The sequence below is a fragment of the Odontomachus brunneus genome, unplaced genomic scaffold, assembly GCF_010583005.1.
Source record: "Odontomachus brunneus isolate Ranch 3 - 2012 unplaced genomic scaffold, Obru_v1 Obru_scaffold_008, whole genome shotgun sequence".
Taxonomy (NCBI): domain Eukaryota; kingdom Metazoa; phylum Arthropoda; class Insecta; order Hymenoptera; family Formicidae; genus Odontomachus; species Odontomachus brunneus.
This window is the reverse complement of record NW_022639458.1, coordinates 2,178,304-2,196,978: the sequence shown is the minus strand read 5'-3', so window position 1 is coordinate 2,196,978 and position 18,675 is coordinate 2,178,304. Positions and strand designations below refer to the sequence as shown.

General features: G+C 39.8%; 1 protein-coding gene across 2 annotated transcripts in view; it reads left to right on the top strand.

The window, feature by feature from the left end:
* The window catches only part of LOC116854115, a 116,100-nt gene that overhangs the window by 30,279 nt on the left and 67,146 nt on the right, over positions 1 to 18,675 (top strand). For both annotated transcript variants that reach the window (XR_004380092.1, XM_032835711.1), the window contains exon 2: positions 8,302 to 8,507. Coding sequence is in view for 1 of the 2 variants with exons in the window: in XM_032835711.1 (XP_032691602.1) it covers positions 8,302 to 8,507 (206 nt within the window). In the remaining variant the exon portion in view is untranslated. The remainder of the gene's footprint in view (positions 1 to 8,301; positions 8,508 to 18,675) is intronic.

Below are 18,675 nucleotides of genomic sequence, written 5' to 3'. Positions count from 1 at the left end.
TCTAGGTACGATATATCGGGACGAGAGAATGGTGAGAATTGAATAAGGGAGACTTTTGTAAGGTTATGATGATTAGGCCCAACATAGGTCTACATTAGGATCCTAATATATTAATTTTTTGACTAGAAATTTTGGTCAGGTACGCTTGATATTGTATAGAAACTTGATTGGATAAATGTAAGGTATTGCTAGTACGGTATGTCTGATAAAGATATGATGAGAATTGAATAAAGAAGACCTTTATAAGGTCTAGGTTATAGATTATGATGGTTAGGTCCGCATTATCGGTCCATATTAGGATCTTAATATATTAACTTTATGTATTATCTTATCAGGTTACGGTCTTGATCGGATCTTTTTTGGGAATTTATTCATTTTCTCTATTGCGGTTTGTCTTATTAAAAGATGCAATAGAAACCCTTTGTGGCTAACCTTATATATCATATAATATGTGACCTATAAACATTATTTTCATGCAAATTATTTTCTACATTTTGATCGTTTTGATAGCTTTAATGTTAAAGAGCACATCACCAAATCGACTCTTTTCTTCGGATTTATTCTTTTCTTCGGTTGAACTGTAGAGTCTCAATTTTTGCTATGCGATTCGTGAAGCGTCGATCGTGGCCCGATTGATTCTAAAACCGTATGTATACATACGCGTCCATATCGCAAATAACAAATGCAAAAGTGCATCCGCACGATCGATAGGATCGGTATGAGTGAAACGTGAATTCCCGTTCGCTATTTTTGTTTCCTGTCCGTTCCCTGTGACCTTCTTTGAAAATACCACGATCCCCCGTATGATTCGAATGTTACGAATGGTGCATTTCGGACGGAACTAGTTCGCTTCTTTTTATTTCCCCGATCGTGGTGGCATACGTCAGAGTGTAACGTAAAAGTTTTCGTTTCATTTCAACGTCACGTGACGCGAATACACGGGACTCGATTCATGGACCGTTGTAAACGTAGTGTTCATATCGTCAAAGATCGTTGGATAAATAATCGTAATATCGACAAGCGTGCAGTAATTTCGTCCGAGGATGCGCGTTGTCGTTTATGACAACAATGTATTTTTCACGCCTTCGCCTGTATGCAACGGCCATAATTTCTTTCTCTAGGAGGTCCCGGAGAGACATGCGGTAAGCCAAGTATTATTCTCTTCAAACTGTCGTGAGACAAGAAATATGGACACTTTAAAGGGCCACGAAAATCCTCTTTCTATTCGCTTCTTCCGCGCATTACTTCTTCATTCGAACTCTCTTAAAACATTCTTTCTTACGGGAGTCCCGACGGTACGGCGGCCCTGCGCGGCAGCGCACCGCATACGAGCTGGCTCGGCGTACCCTCAACTCTTTACTCAGTAACGACGCTGCTTCGCGAAGCGAGACATCAAAGTTCCTGCTTTTCGAGACGCAAGACGAATGCAAGCTGCCAAATGGAAGATCCGCACGCACGGCGTGCCGCGGCATCGCTGTCGCGACGGTTCGAGGATACACGTCGGTGCGCACCGGCGCACGTTGGAAAGCTTCTGGGTCACGAAACGACAACCGCGCGGTACGGGTGCGAGCACACGGCAACGTTCTGATGTCTGCTGCTCCGTTATTTCCAGCATGCGCGAGTTGCACACACGGGCCGGCCCGGAACGCCCGAGTTTCTCCACCGCGGGCCGGCAAATGCCGGGTGAGGAGGAGGCTCGTGAGCACGGAGGAAGTTATCGAAGTAGTCGACGGGGAATGGGGAAGAAGAGATCATACTTGCGCGCGAAGGCGCGAGGCTCGTAGAGCACGAGCCGTGCACTGCTGCATCTCCTCTGGCTTAGGTACATGGGAATCTTACGATTATAGTCATTGCGCCGGAGTTTGGACGCCATATCGCCACACCGCGCCGGGCAGAAAACGAGCCCCGAAAGCTGAGCAGCTCGTTAACGCGGTTAGCTTTGGATGATGAAGTTATCATCGCGCCGAAGGTGACGAAGTTAATATCTCGGGTGTGAGAGATATCACGGTCGTGCACCGGCAATGCCTTCACGTCTAAACCGAGTCGGGATATTGTCGGGAACACCCCCGGGTCTGCGAAAGTGGAACGTCTGCCTTTCCCGAGCGTCGATCCCTGAGTTCCGGCAGGGCAGAACGTGGTAGGGCGGATTCGTGTGTCGGGGAACTTGTTGAACTGAAGATATCAGGGAAGTTCAGTATTGAAGTTACACACAGTAGCTCTCGAAGTACACGGGCCGGTCGATCTTATGTAGCTAATGTTACACCTGCGAGACTGAATTTCCCCGCCGAGTTTCCACTGACGAAGTTGACAGTATCTCTAGAGCCGAATCTCTTTTCAGGCGCTGCGCCGCGCTAAGTTTGCATTGAACACGCGATATAACCGCGAGAGCCGTCTGTTAGCGACTATTTAACCGAGATCAAACGCACGTCAATTTGCTAGAACGGTTACTTTGACTGTAGCAGGACTCGCTTTGGTTTGTCATGGCGCCGCCATGAGAATGAGCGAGTTGTTGACAATTGAGAACACTCGTCTTGACCGCGAGGCTTGTTAGACATTGTTTTCGTTCGCGCGCTTTTGTCTTTCCAGTGACGGCAAAATTGATCAGCTAGAAGTTTCCGAGTTGAATTTTAGCCCTACTTTTGACTTGAACTCTAACATCTGTATATTTTGAAAGATGTGTGTGCTTAACCCGGCAATGACAAGGCTCAATTTTTTGGATGTTAATCACAAGGTAGAATATTTCATAACTTTTTCCGTTAGTTCCTACCATCAAGATTTAAACTTTTTTTAGATTTACTACTATTTAGATTTTAGCGTTTCCAAACAATTAAAACTAACATAAATTTTATTTAAAAAAACATTATTAAAAAACAATTTTGTAATTATTAAATGAAAAAAACCTCACATTTCTCAGACTTATAAACTTGAATTTTCAGTCTTACGAATTTTTTTCTTACTTATGAAATAATAATTACAAAAATTACGGTGGCTAAATAACCACAAAAGATTCACACGAATGTTGAAGCTTTTAGGTTACGAATATGTCAATATAAGTCGGAGCTGCTGGCTTACTGGAGTCCTGTGGGAGGCGAGAGAGAAGTAACGATCTCTTGAGAACCGAGACAAAAACTCAATTGAAAGCTACTGAGGAGCTACTTGAAGCCATACTTATCAGTGTTGCCAACATTATTGTACAAAATGTACTATTTGGGGTACGCTTATATCCCATCTTGTCATTTTCAGGTTAATACACGATAGAAACACATATAGAAATTGAAATCCTGCTTAACGTCTCTAAATGGCAAACAAAATACGCCTCTAAATGGAAAACACAAAATATCACTTATAGGTTCTAAAGAAGATTCCTCGGCAAAGTTAAGTTAAATAGAATCAAAACCCAAACAACACAAATGTCCAAAATATATTCCAGAGACGTCACACATCCTAGAGATATCACACATTTAGGACATTTGTACTAAATGGGAAGAGATTGATGTAGGCTTCAGAGTATCAAAATAGATGTTAAATGGAACATTGAGGCCGAAAGTAGGATGAAAATTTCGACTCGGGTTGCTTGCGGAAATGATATTCACCTGAATGATATTCGATGGATAAAAAATAACGGCAAGTGACGATCAGAGGAAATCTCAGAAAAAAACACGTTCTTTCGTTTTCTCTTTTTTCCTGCTCCACTTTGATATTACTCAAACGGAATAATGTTCAAAAGAACTCCGACGGATTACGAGAACGGACTGTCGCGCGAGGTGTAACGTTAACTCGTGCAAGATTTGCCCGGTCATCAGAAGAGCGCTGCCATACAACACCGAGTGAGTGCGCGGCCCTTTCATTCGCATTCGAAATTAGCAGTCGGAGAAGTGAACTTTGATGTTCGAGCCTGCACTGCGTCGTCACGTTGCCGCGCAATACTGAGCCGAATGGTCTCCGAGTAATTACGTCGACGAAACGTCGTTTTACGTGTCGCTGCAGACGTCGTCGAGCAGAAAAAAAGGATCCGTGGGTAGCGCCCATAGGGAACGTTTCCTCGTTCTTCTCGGGGCTCGATATTAATTCCACCCTCTTCTTTCAAGTCGCTGAAACTACGACGACGACGTAAAGTTTCCCATTCAAAAAAGAGTTCGACTCATTCTCGTGAGTAGCAGTTAATTATGGCACAAACGTGCGCGCCAGCATGCTCTGCTACAAGGCATACGCACAGGTGTTCGTTCCTGCACGTTTTCGACGGGGAAATGTTACGAAAAGAATGCGTTCAAAGACTTCGCGGTATAAAGTATGACGTTGAAAGAAGCTGCGCGACACTAAGCCCGTTACCGTTAAAAATCATCGCGCGTATCCAACGAGTGGAATTTCTCAGCGTCGTACGTCCGAAGGATCTGGAAGGTGGTTTCTCTCCAGGTGGCGGCGTAAGTCGCGTAAAATTGATTCCGAGATTTCTACGCGAGCAGTGAAATGTCGTATGACCGCGTTTTCCACTCTCGCTCGATCGTGTTTCTAATTTTAGTCATTAAAATAGCACTTTACGGATTTAAATGGACTCGACTCGAAAATAATTGGCAAGTGTACGTAAAGGAGATCGGGGCAAGATATTCCACTTTTCAGAATTTTGAAGTTACAATTTTTCAGACTGATTGTTGTGATTAACTGTGATAGACATAATTTTTCTTTATGTCACTTAGTATCGCCCAATAAAATCAAAAGTAATGAAAAAATTAGAAATAAATCTATACTGCATTAACAACGATTACAAACAATTTAACATTGATTCAGATCAATGTTAAATCTGAATTAAAAGTTATTCCATTTTGTAAACCAAATATAATGACATTAAATTAAATGACATTTTAATAACACATCATTAACGTTTCTAATGCCAATATTATGTCATTAATATGTCATTTGACGTCATCCTATTATTTGAGAATATTTTAAACAGTGCTATCATACATGGAAATATATTATGTTGTTATCTTTAGCAAAGGAAAAAGTAACTAAAAACGTATTGAAAGAAATCACAGTTTTTGTGTATATATATATTTTTTTTTTAAATATTTAAAGTGATGCGTGTAAAGTTTCATTGTGATTTAGAGATAAAAATTTAAAAAAATTAGAAATAATATAACATACAGTAAAGAAACTATTAAAATGTAATATTAAAATAAAAATGTTATTTAATTATATCATATATATACGCTATACATTTTTACACAAAAGGTAGGAATATTAGCGTATTTCTAATTTTCAGTGGCAGAGACTAAACGGGTAATATGTCTTTAAGTTTATTCGTTCACGATGGAGAATATTAACGCGAAATGTCGAGGTGCTCGGAAATGTACTCGGTAGCTTATAAATCAGCTTTTTTACTTTTTAACTGTAATATTATTCCGACTTTAATGAAACTCAGAGAGAAAGTACCTATGTTCTACAAGGAACATTTTGCGATTTCCTTTCCACTGTTCCTCGCGCGATAAGTACAGGAACAAAGCACATGACTAACATTACTCTTGGGCCAATGAGACGTCTGGTCTCTCCTATTTTATGCGTAACTATTGTTTTATACGAGTATTGCTCTTATCGCCAAGTGTACAAACTAAATCGATAACAACTTCTCGTTGTTATTGTGAGGCAGGATCTTGAACTGCCATATGAATGATATTCTATATAAGCCAGTACTAACGAACTCCCTTCGCTAAGGTTGAACGCTTTCGCGGGGATTTCGCTCGGCAGTCTCTACGTGGCCTAAACAATCTAGTCGGTTTTCACAACTTGCTGCGCGGTTGTCTCCTGGGTTATATTGTTATACGATAGTAACGTCAGTCGAATGAAGAAGGACAGGAGATAGGCGGTGCGAAGGAAGATTTAAGCGAAGAGCTTTGCTCGTCGAGGTGACGCGCTTTAAGACACATTCCGTGCAAACGAGTCCTGATACCTTGTTTCGTGAGAGGAAAACTTTCGTGTTTCTGACAATGTCGAAACTCGGTTTACGCCATGCATTTCCTTAATGCGGAAAAAGCGCCTTGACGTGGAAGCGCCATGTGGAATTGATTTGTCTTAGGTTTTGAGCGACAGGTTAATGGCGCTGCGATATTTCGTTTTCACATTGGGCTATTCAGCATGAATAGATAAATCTCGTTGCAAATATCACCATATTGTCATATCTATTATTTCCTATTAAAAAATAACAACTACACGGAGAGAATTTTATAGTAAAAATATACTACATATTTATATTATTATATAAGTATATATAAAAAATTTATATATTATATAAATATTATATATCTGGAAACTGAAATGTACGGTATTAAAAAATTTGCTATGTTGCTTGGCAAGATAGGCTTTACTGACGGTTTATTTTCTAGTATAAGGAATATAATAAAATTGAAAAGAATTTATAAGAAAAAAACTATAATATTCCCTGCATATATTTTTTATTTTGTTTATTTATTAAATTACTTCATTGATGTATATTTGTGGATCGGTTTCATCAAATCATCTTTCGTTAATTATTTGGTTCCTTCAATCATTTAGAAACTTATTTTCCCAAAGACAAATAATTTGTACGAGAAGAACATGACGTAATGACACAGAAAGGAACATTAGTCCCGTTTATTATTAAATATTTATTTGCCAATTCAGGATATAATTGTTCCGGCAAGAATCTTGTAGTATGAAATAGGGTGCGCTCACATCCGCCAATGAATCCGCATCTACCCCAGAATATGTAATAACGTAAAGTACAGATTATTTTAAGTCTCCATTGACCCTAATCCATCTCATCAGAGCATCTGACGCGGAAAGTCAGATTTGTGACTCAAGTGCCGATGTATCGGGCATCAAATCGGAAACGTTGTCGACGTCGGCAGAAATTATTCCGGAAACTTGTCAACTATTTCGCGATAGAACCGGGAAATTTCGAGATCAACGAACCTGTTTACTCGCATTAATAGGTACCATCGACTTCCTTCGTGCCACGCTAGGATGATCATCAAACTATACTGCATCTCGAGCAACCCGACACATACCGATCGATTCTCGCCGGTCGTAAGTAAAGCTGGGCGATCAGTTCCGTTCTCGCAAAAATCTGCTTTAGTAAACATCTCAATCAACGTGCTATGCATACGCAATTTATATGTTTTTAGTACATGAATCACGTGCACCTTAGCGCGATAAAATAATTCATTATGATAGTGATGCGATGCTGTGTGTCCGCGTGAGAGATTAAAAATGTAGAGATAAAGAATATAAAACTTCTTAAAATTTTCATACTTTCCGAGGAAATTTGAAACTCATACAGTTGAATCTGTTAGCATAGCCGGTTTATTTTACATGTAAAGAAAGAAATGTTACTTTTTTTCTAATTCAAGACTTACTGTGCGTTAGTAGGAAATTATTAAGGGCTTGCAAAATTTTACTAGAATTTTAATGATATTTCTTTTATTAATAGTGATTAAACAAAATATAAAACGGAATTAAAATATCTACCATTACTCTCTGTTCTCTTTCAAATAATTGCTTGATTTTGCATTTGTAAAATAATTTTTTGTAAAAAAATCTTTTATACCAAAGAGAGAAATCATTTCACGATTAATGCGATCAATGCTTGGCTGGTCCAGTTATTACAATTAGAAATGCTATTGCATTGTTGCGTCAACGCAGCGATTTCTTCATTTAACAAACAGCTTTCTTCGCAGTATACGTCTACATTGCTCCGAATACCTTTGTCTGTAATCCCTCTTCTCTTTCTCTCTCACTCACCCTCTCTGCGGGAGACTGCGGAGTCCTCGTAACTAACGCCAACTATTCACCTGCTAAAAGGAGGTTTCACCATTACCCTTTTAACAGCTTCCAGAAGCTTAACGCTCCGTGCTATTTTTCACAAGCGTAATCCTTCGATGTACGAATTCAAAAGTTATCTCTAATCCCGCATCATGCCCCTCCGAATAAAATGTCGCCGGAAGAATCAGTCCCCATAGTGATATCGCGTCATGGACAAGGCTGAATTCCCCCGTACTCTCTTCTTCTCTTTGTCGGCTTATACGTTCTGTAATGTTCGCGTACTGTAACGTGTCGAAACTGGTTGGCGGAAAAGATCGCGTCAGGAATTTTCGAGCACCTCGGCGGCGCGGCTAACGTTCCATCGTTTTTCTCGAAACGAGTGCTCGACGTCTCGGCTCGCCCGGGTGGGGTGGAATCGACCTGCCACAATCCCGTGTGGGTGAACCGAGACTCGCCGCGTATCGCCGATAACCCCCAATGTTACATAGTCGCGATACGTGGTCGCAGAGTGCTGGTGAATGAGGACGCGGCCAGGAACGCACGGTGGCCAGGCGGGCTTGAAAGGGCGAGCCGGAAAAATATGGTGCACGAGGGCACGGGTCTATGGCACGCGGCAGGATTCAACGCATCGAGGTGGCTAATGATCATAATACACGGGTACCGAGCCACCACCCTCGTCCTCTACGTCCTGCTTAACGTGTTGGTGCGCACCGGTGAGTATAACCACTTTCCGACTCCCTTCGGCAACGTTTGTTTTTACGCGGGTTGTTTGCGCACGCCCAAACGTCGACAAAGCGGATACCGGCCTGACATAAAGTAGAAACTACACTGAGCGTTATTCATATTGACTACTTCTTTTTTCGCTTTAGGCCGCTTGCACAGTTGCGCGCATTTTTCCACGAAATATTTTTTTCCTCTGCAAATGTCGTGCATTTTTATCGTAAATATTTTGCAGACATTTTTTACTAAATCGGCAACAACTGTACGGCACCAGATGTGCCATTTCGATAATAATATAATGATAAAAATAAAATGCAAAATAGACTACAATCGACAGTTGGCATCATCAATTCATCATATTAATTATTCTTATGGTTGAACTTAGAATTAATAGTAGCGAGTTACTTTCGGGACCTGCTTATATTTCGCGGATCCTGCTTGTCATGTGCAGCCATACGAGTATGGTTTATGTTTAAAGGAGGTGGCTTGAAAGATCCCTCATTCTTCCTTCAAAAAAAAAACTTCACGAAGCTATTTCGTTTGCATGATGCATGAGTTTGGATGACATAGGTTAGTTACGGTTACTTAAGAGGGTAAAACATCTTTGCCGCGCGCATGAAAAGTTTAAATTCATAGCCCTTTAACTTTTTGTTTTTCGTCTTGTGCAATTAGCAAAACATTTGTATTAATATATAATGTAAACTTATATCAAATTTTATAGTAAAATATTAAAACCCAGAAAAATTACAGTCTTTTGAAATTAAGTTTCTCACGTGCGCGCTAAGGCAATTTTACTTTGCTAATTTCTTTAAAAAAGTACACACATTACGTTACTTTCCAATACTGTTGACGTTGTTCTTGAAATATGTTTTTTATTGAAAATTTATGATATATGATAAAAAATTGTTACTAGTTATCGACAATTTACGTCAATCACTTGAAATATTTAGTAGCTTTGTTTTCTTCAAACGAGCTGTTTCTTCTAAAAATCTGTGTTATCAAATTGCCAACGAAGGTTTATTTAAAAAAAAATGTAATGATATAATTTATTACAATATCGCTGCGATATTATTTCATTACGAAAATATAAATTATTAATTTCAGAACGATTTAATAAAATTTCGCCTAAAATTCAAGTACGCCTGTCTTGTTTATCTCTTGAATGTTGCAGCAACGACGATAAATCTCCGTTGGCACTCCAGGCATACGCATGATATGACGATACATCATAGTTCACCACTCAAAGGATTAATGCATTTAAATTACGTCCCAATATGCACAGATATACTGCTGCATATCGATAGGTGCATTAAAAGTGAAGTCTGGCCGAATGTGCATTCGTCATATTATGCTTTATGAATTCGATATAACATCATTCATAAACCGTACGATATACTTGCTACTCTCTCTCTCTTTCTCTCTCTCTCTCTCTCAAAAGCGCGTTTGCAATAAAATTTATACTACATGCCTGAGAATAACATAAATCTATATTCCGAAGATTATTTTTAACGATAAACGTTTTGTACAACCGAGGAAACGTATTATTTATTTATACATAACAACTCAGTAATCGCGATAAATGCAGATTTGTACATTAAACTGCCCGTTGAAAACATACGAGACTATTGAAGGAAATAAATTTCGTTCGGATATACGTAGTTCATTCGAGATACAACATCAGCATAAGAGCGTTATGATGCTTTACATGCAAATCATATAGATATAAACAAAAATTGTAGGGGAATATCGCGAACATCTGCATCGTATAAAAGTTGCATCCAAAAATATAAAATTCTGCGAACGGCGTACTGGTAAAAACGCGAAATACTACTATCGATTTTATGTTTGCACCTTTTAGAACGGGCGCATTTTGGCTGGGTAGATATGATTGAGGAAACGTAATAAGTCGAAACTTTTGATCTGAACTTTCTAACATCTATATATTTGGAAAGATCAATGTTATTTAATATACATGGAAACTGAAGTTTTTTATTCTAAGCGACAGAAAACACACAAAATGCCACTCGTAGGTTTTAAAAATGACTTTTCAACAAAGCTAGTAGCTTGATTAGAATCCAAAGAAATTGATATAAGAATAGAATATTAAAGATTTAGAATATTAAACATTAAGTGGAATATCGAGGTCAAAAGTAGGATTAAAATTTCGACTCAGGAAGTTGCAAAGATATTTGTCTTTGAATTTTTGAGAGATCTGTAAGGAGGAGCAATCAATTAAAAGAAAGCAATTAGATTATATTATTCCTAATTTAATTAAAACTGATATAGTTTTTTGTCGTATAAAACACTTTGATGTACGACTCCAACAGACACAGCTGTTTGGTCACTGCATGAAACATACGCGCGGATATTTTAATTTTGTACGCTATATAAAGAACTAAAAATTCATATCTCAAACGGCCCCGAAGGTACTCGCCCCGTTACAATTTTCGCAATGATAAATGAACGAGTCGCTCTCCCCTTGCGCTCGTGTCTAAAAATATCACGAGGCTCGCAATATGACATTTCTTGTACAAAAGAGGAAAAAATAGGCTCTATAAATTCACATACACACGTACACGCAGAAACAGTCGCGGGACGCGACAACATCGGGAATAAAAGCGAAAAAGAAATCAAGCGCAGCTGCCGAGCCTCTGGAGAATTTCGGCGGAATGCGTTCAAATAGTAACACCTTCCGTACGACGTGCCGCCAACAGTAAAGCCATTTTATGGCTGATCGAAGTCGAAACTCCGATGTCATTACTTTCCGACAAGCGCAAGTCCATAACTCGTATATACGCGAGCGCGCGCATGGCGATATCTACTCAGAGAAGCGTCTATTAGAAATGATTTATAAAAGAAATCCATGGGTTGCGCCGTCTGTCGACTCAATCCTTAGTGCGGCGTCCTTTTATATATATATATATATATATATATATATATATATATATATATATATATATATGCTAGGTCCGACAAGGCAACGATTGCATTCGTTCGACCTACGCGCACTCGATAGCGATGGCCGCGATCCAATTATCGGCCTGTAAGTTTCAATCAGTTCGAGCAGAAAGTATTCGCTTCCGACAGTTCCGATCAACATCTTGTGAGGGGAAGTTTTGAAAACGAAATTTCCGACTCGATTCTCGTGATCGTAATTCCCGTCTCCACGACCGGCGTCTGTCTTGATTGGCGGCGATTCGGACGCACTTTAGAGAAGAATGTTTAATAATGATCGCGCGAAAAAGAAAGGAGAGCGAGAAACCATTTCATCGTCGCGAGATCTGCTTGCCCGAACGTTTGCCGAATCATACGCCATACGCGTTTCATGTGTAAAAGGGAAAAAAAACAGAGAACAATATACAGTTTCACACGATGATTGATGGTTCTTTAAAAACGGTAACGAGTTTCTCCCTTTTTGCCTTGCGCGTGCTAGATATATGGCGCGCATTGCGTTTACGTGGCACGATTATTATTTGCCGGGTATTGCGACTTGATAACGTCAGTGGGAAACCGTATTTTCCGCGAGAAACATAATGGCGGGAACTACAAATCGTTGCAATATATGGTACTCGAGATGTTTGAGATGCCGTGCATGTGTATGTGTGTGCGTGAACGGATAAAGTTCTACAAAGCTGACGTCTCCGTTTAGCGGAAATGGTGTTCAAACCTCCATTTCCTGAAACAACGGCTGTAAAAGGGCTTTTGTCGACCGAGTTGAAAACTCACATTTTTGCGACACTTACATACAAATTCGTATTGTTGATTACATCTTGGAATATCATCGTGCAAATGTCATCAGAATATGGGACGCGATAGACTTGTTTCGCGGACATTTTGCAATTTATACCGTTTGTTTGCTCGTAAAATGTCCCACCATCACTTGGCATCGAGGAAGCACTCCCGGCTACTGAAACATTAATTAGCACAACCTCTCACTGTTCATTTAAGTGTACCGTATTACATAATTTCTAATTGCGTGTTGCATTTTCATGTCTCGCGGAAATAAGATAACGGCATTATTATAGAGATACTTAACAAAACTCGCGGGAGACTCGGAGGATATAGAAAGAGAAATAAAACGATCGCGAACTAAAAAGTTATCTTCCCGAGTCTATAAGTGCAGTAAGTAGTCCAGTAAGAACTTCACCTAATAACCAACTTCGGGATAAATGGCGGCTATATTACTCATTAAACGCTCCATTCGAGGGTTTTAATCGATTACAGTGGACATCTTTGTCGGATTAAATATTCATTTACAAATTGATATCGATCCACTGTTATCGATACTATCGCGCGAGCTTCCAAAGTCCCAGGGTTCCGAAGTAATTATTTGCAAAGATCACGACCCAATGGTGCTATGCCATTTTAATCAGACGTCCGAAGGGTAGTAAATAACGTATACGGTCTAATAAGCATTAAGCATTAGTCCCTTTGCGCGCCTCTGCCCTTTCAACCCCCTCGGTGCTTTATCGCTCACTTATGGTTGTGTTGCGAGCAAATTATATCGGATAGGGTTAAATTTAGTGGAAGTTGCGGTCACTCGGGACTCACTTTAATCAACAATGAGTTATTTCGATGCTAATATTTGTACGCGCTCTTTACCCCCGTAATGTTATCTCTTTCGTAAAATCATTTACATTTGTCTCTACATCGTTCCGCCGTTTATCGTGTAATTACCGTTACCAGTAGTTTTCGGCCGATCCGACGCGCTTTTTCGATCACTCTTTTTCTTCCTCTAGCCGTTTTTATTTAATACCTCCGGACATGAGTTCTAGGTGTCTACAAATTCATGTATTCATCTCGAAGAATACGCCTGAGACTTTCTTGCATAATCGCGCATTTCCATATTGCCACTTGTACCGTCGCGTAGCGCAAGCTACGTTTCTTATCTTTGCTCTTTCCATTCAATACTACGTGAAAGGCAAATTAGGAGAAAGAAAAAAAGTATATACGTCGCTCGTTTCTTTATTAATAGATTTCTGACTCTCAGACAAAAAGGAATTGCTGATGCCGCGTACAACAGTTTCTTTACAGTGAAAAGTTTTGCAAAAATATGACCCGTAGTATCGTTACAAACTGAGCGTTCTAAAATAACGCACGCGTAATAATTCTTTTTAATGACGTTCTCTTTCCAAGAGAAAGTATCGCGAGTCAAAATGTCATTAACAGCGCGTGTTATACAAAGTTGATCATCAATTACACTGTCCAAAAAATTTGCTTCTTTTATTTGACAAGCGCAAATAATTATTTCCGACGTATTTTTGGCTGCTAAACTCAAGTTTGGCTATTACGTCACAATTTAAAAAAAAAATGAAGTAAAAAAGGTCAGAAACAACGATTTTGAAGCATTTTGTGGTATCGACAGAAAAGTTTTTTTTAAATATCGTATGAAAGAATGAATGCGTTTTTTCATTTCTGTACTATTTAAAATGCGTTTTTTCATTTCTGCATGATTTAAAATGCGTTTTTTCATTTCTGCACGATTTTTCGTGCAGAGAAATACAGCTGTTTAATTATACGTATTTTCCCATATAATAATATAAAAAGGGTATTTAATTCTATCTTAATACTATCTTACGTGTGGAAAATATTTTTTATATTTATATAATATAATCGGAAAATATTATTATTACACAAAAAAATAGTAACTTTAATAATTTTACATACACATTTATCTATAATATAAATTATATTGTTGTCTATAATCTAAACAAACGCGTATGTGAAATTGCTGAAGTTATTGATTTTTTATTTGATATTTTCTGATTAAATTTGAATACAAAAAGTATTTATTATCCACATATGTTTTATTAAGTTATAATTAAATACCTTTTTCATTTATTATACATAGGGAAAGAACTATTTTCAAATAGTTATATTTTTCAAACGAAAAATCATACAGGAATAAGAAAGAATGCATTTTAAAGCTCAAATTTCGTACTTTTACATAACATTATTAAAATTTGGAAAAAATGCTCTGACGTTGCTACAGCGTTATAAAATCTGATAAAATTCTCTCTCTCTCTCTCTCTCTCTCTCTCTCTCTTTTTATGAAAGAAATAGAGAATAGAAGATTAGAAGCGACATCAACTAATAATCGCGTCTATGCACCAGCTAGTTCTCTACCGTACAACTTTTGTCGCGAAAACGTTTCTCTACTTCTTGTAGTTTCGCAGATATTTAAGACACTAATAATTATTGGTCCACCCTGTATAAAGGACGTGTTTGTTCGCGCAAAATTGCATCGTTGCAGATAATATTCGGATTACAGATTGTCGCGATGCACAATCAATAACTTGTATCTAGATAATTTTCAATTGGCGAGAGAGTGCGGGCAGATAGAAGATCGCGTGTGAATCCTGGCACGATAGCCCACTGTGCGCGCATTGTGCGCACATGAGTCCCTCCCCTCCCATAGACAAAGTTCAGAAAGCAGCGCTTTAGTTCGAGAGCGACTCCATGGGCCAAGTGGCAATGCAACGTGGAGAGTGCAGTGTCATTGTTTTCGATCTCGAGACAAGAAGCACTCGATATACATGCGGACGGCTACTGGAGTAGTCTAGAGTCTAGACAGGAGCGCGTCGACGTCTGGAGTTATACACTAACCACTGTACTTTGTGGAGATTAGGAAAAGTCCAGGCTACGACGCACAATGCAGTGCCCGTTCTTATGGACAAAAATCGGTATTTGAAACTTACTAAAAAAAAGACACCAATCTATATAATTTTACATACATAAATACGGAACTATACGGGAAACAGTATTTTCCTTATAGTTACTGACCAAATTTTGAATAATTAAGACAGCGAGGAGGAAGGGAGTTTATCACTCGCGAAGAAAGTACACTATTTACTTTTATTATTAATATCAATAATATATTATATTATTATATATAATTGATATTTTATATTACTTAAAATGAAAACTATATCGAAATAAATTTATACTATATCAAGAGAAAATCTATATAAATAAGAAAACATGAAATAAGAAAATCTATATAAAACAAGCAAACATGAAAATTATTAATAAGAAACAATTAATGAAACAATTTTAATGGTAATTACATTTCTATCTTAAATATGTTTTGTCCACCAATTTCTTGTGAATTCAACTGGACTGGCTAGAGCCAGTTCTAATCTCGCTAGTGTCCAATACTTGCAGTTCTTTTAAATTATTCTAATTTCTGAAACTATCAAGAGTATTTGATAAAAAATTTGTATTATTTACGTTTCATATTAGACATACTTTTGGTTTGCAAGAAGAAAACTTTTTATGTTACGTTTCATAAAATAGGTTTTTTTCATGGAAACTGACTCTTCGCAATACTGTGTGTCGTAAGAAAAAGGGGTGGCGATTCATACCACTCACCGTAGACCGGCGTTTCTCTCCCCTTTCTCTCCCTTATTCTCTTTCGCTTTCTCTATCTCTCGCCTGACACTTCGTAATCCTCGACGAAAGCGGGCTGTACATCGTCAAATAGAGTTTAGCGATATTAATTCACTACGTAGTTTCCGGAGCATTATTATGTTTGTCACAAATATTGTATCAATCTACGGTGAAGGTGCATTCTCCATAGTCGATGCAAAAAGCAAGCAAGATGCCGGGGTAGGGGCTTAATCGATCGATCACGCTCGTCAGGAATATATAATAGGCCGGGACGCGCGCGAAAAGTTGCGAATTACTTTCTTCGAGGATAAAAAGTCGCGAAAGATTAATCGGGGCGCGACGCGTTCCTTGATCAAGCAGGTGTGCATTCATCCTTGAGAATCGCCGTGCGAGTATTTCGCTCGCTCGATCGCGCGCGCGCGCGCGAGTATTTGCGATTCAAATTTGCGAGGGACGTGCCGATAGAAGTCCTTAAGTGTATAAACGACGTCTCGGCCGGCGATGCGCTGACGATAAAGCGACGATCGACCGCAAATTACAGACGGAGACGTTTCGCGGAGAACTGCTTCGGACGACTTCGCTGATAATCGAGGACGTCAATAAAGTAGCGGGTTCGCCAACAATTAATTGCGAATTCTATCGACGTACGCGTATATAACTACCGTTGCTATAGCCGCCGACGGACTGCTATTAAATTGAAACAAATGTAAGTAGCGCACTGACCATGCAAACGTCGATAGACCGCGTGCTTTCGCGCCGTAGGAAAACTCAAGGTTTGAGCCGCGAGTGAAACGATTCTCCTACGAAGATTTTCCTTTCGTCCACGTCAGCTTTTCTTCTATTGGATTGATTGCATCAGACACTGGTGCCTCGAATGATCGACTGTTATCGGAACCTCTTTCTATGTGTCTGCTTCTACGTTCTATGTATTATACAACGGTATAACATTCGGTATTGCTGGTGACGTTTTTTCTAACAAATTATCTTGTTAGTTGGAGTTCTTACAGTTCGACGTTTCTTCTTTAGAAGAAGATCGCGAGTAAGGGTAGATATATGGACTGCAGTTTTAAAAAGATTCAATTCTTATGACATTCGATAAAATGGTTCCACAAGTATGATTACAGTCTTAATTATGAGTCATTTAAGGTTAGAATAACCCTCAGTCATTTACATAAATTTGTCGATCGAACATTGAAACGAAACATTGAAACTTTGGATGACGCTAAAGGAGATGCCAATATATATATATATATATATATATGATCATGTGGTTTGCTCTATATATTAAGATATAGTTTACACTCTAAAAGCGATTCTTCCCTATAAACTGACGTATAATAACGGCCGTCTTTCGGTTAATTTCGCAATATCGAAACTTGGCGCTAACGAATCTCAACACTGCATACATTCATTGCAAGCGCTTGTTAATTCACCTACGAAATAAATAACTGGCGTGTGGCATGATCCTGTTTATAAATTACAGGTATACCAGGTGTGCGTGGAATTAGTTCATAAATTTACTTGCCGGATAAATCCAGCGTAACATCTCCGCCGTAAAAAGCACTTGTGAAAGATTAATCCTGTCGCTCTTAAAGCTAGATATTTTATTAATGTGAATTAGAGAGAAAGAGAGAGAAAAGATAGAAAGAAAGAACACGCGCGTAGTATCCCGACGGCAAGAAAGTGCACTTAAATTGCCCGGGCCGTTTAAGAATTAACACTCGGGGATCATTAAAGTCGGGATAAAGTCGGAGTTCACGCTCGTCTGCGCAATTATTCTCGCGGGTGTCTACCACCACCCTCTCCCCATCTCTCCTCCTCCCCACGCAGCGAAAGCGTTAATACGTTGTAAAGGGCGGAAGTATGTGGACGCTTAACACACCTCCCGCGGAACACGATGCAAATAAGACAACTCGCTCTCGCTCTCACGTACACGCGCGTAAAAGTTTCCCCTCTGGCTACGAGTCGTGTTCGCCGTTTAATACGCCCGGCACGATGCACCGCGGGCGCGCCAGCGCACGTTCGCGGATTACACGGCCGGATACTTCGTAACAAACTGCACCGAATCCGGCGCATGGCGACGATATTCACCACGCCGCGTAATAAAGCACGGGTTGCGGCTTCAATATACCGTGAAATTCGGCGCGTCGCAACTTTCGCGCGCGTCGGCAGGGTTGGCGGCAGCGCTTCGCTGCACCACATCGCACCGCGCTGCTCCGCTCCTTGCCGCGTCGCGAGCACCACACGGCGTCGTACGCCAGGTGTGTTACTTCCGTTTATCTTGCACATTGATTTGTTTCCGCAGCAGCTTAAGCGAGAGCGCGCAGCCCCGGGCGCCTCCTGCCCGGGAAATTTCGCCGCGCTAAAAAGCTTACCGCCGTAAGCTCGCTCGAAGAGTTTCGGGCGGGGATGGAGTTGCTCGAAGCTGTTTAAGGTAGTACAGTGTGGCGATCGGTGGCACGGGATTTCCGTCGAGCCACCAGCGGGATAAGGGGAGACGGAATTTTGAGGGACTGCTTACTTCGTTAAAGTTGCGCCTGCGGCGGGCTTGTCGAGATCTCTGCGAGTTCGTTTAGACTTTCTCTAGTGATTGGTGGAGAACGTTAGATTCGGGGATTACTCTGGGACGATTTGAAGTAATTGGCGGTGGGAATCGTGCGGCGCGGTGATGGACTTGAAACTTTTTAAATTCACAATCACTAGAAAGATTTCCGGTTACGATTTTCGTGAATAATTCGATGTAGTCCAGAACGCGGAAAATGTTGGGAACGT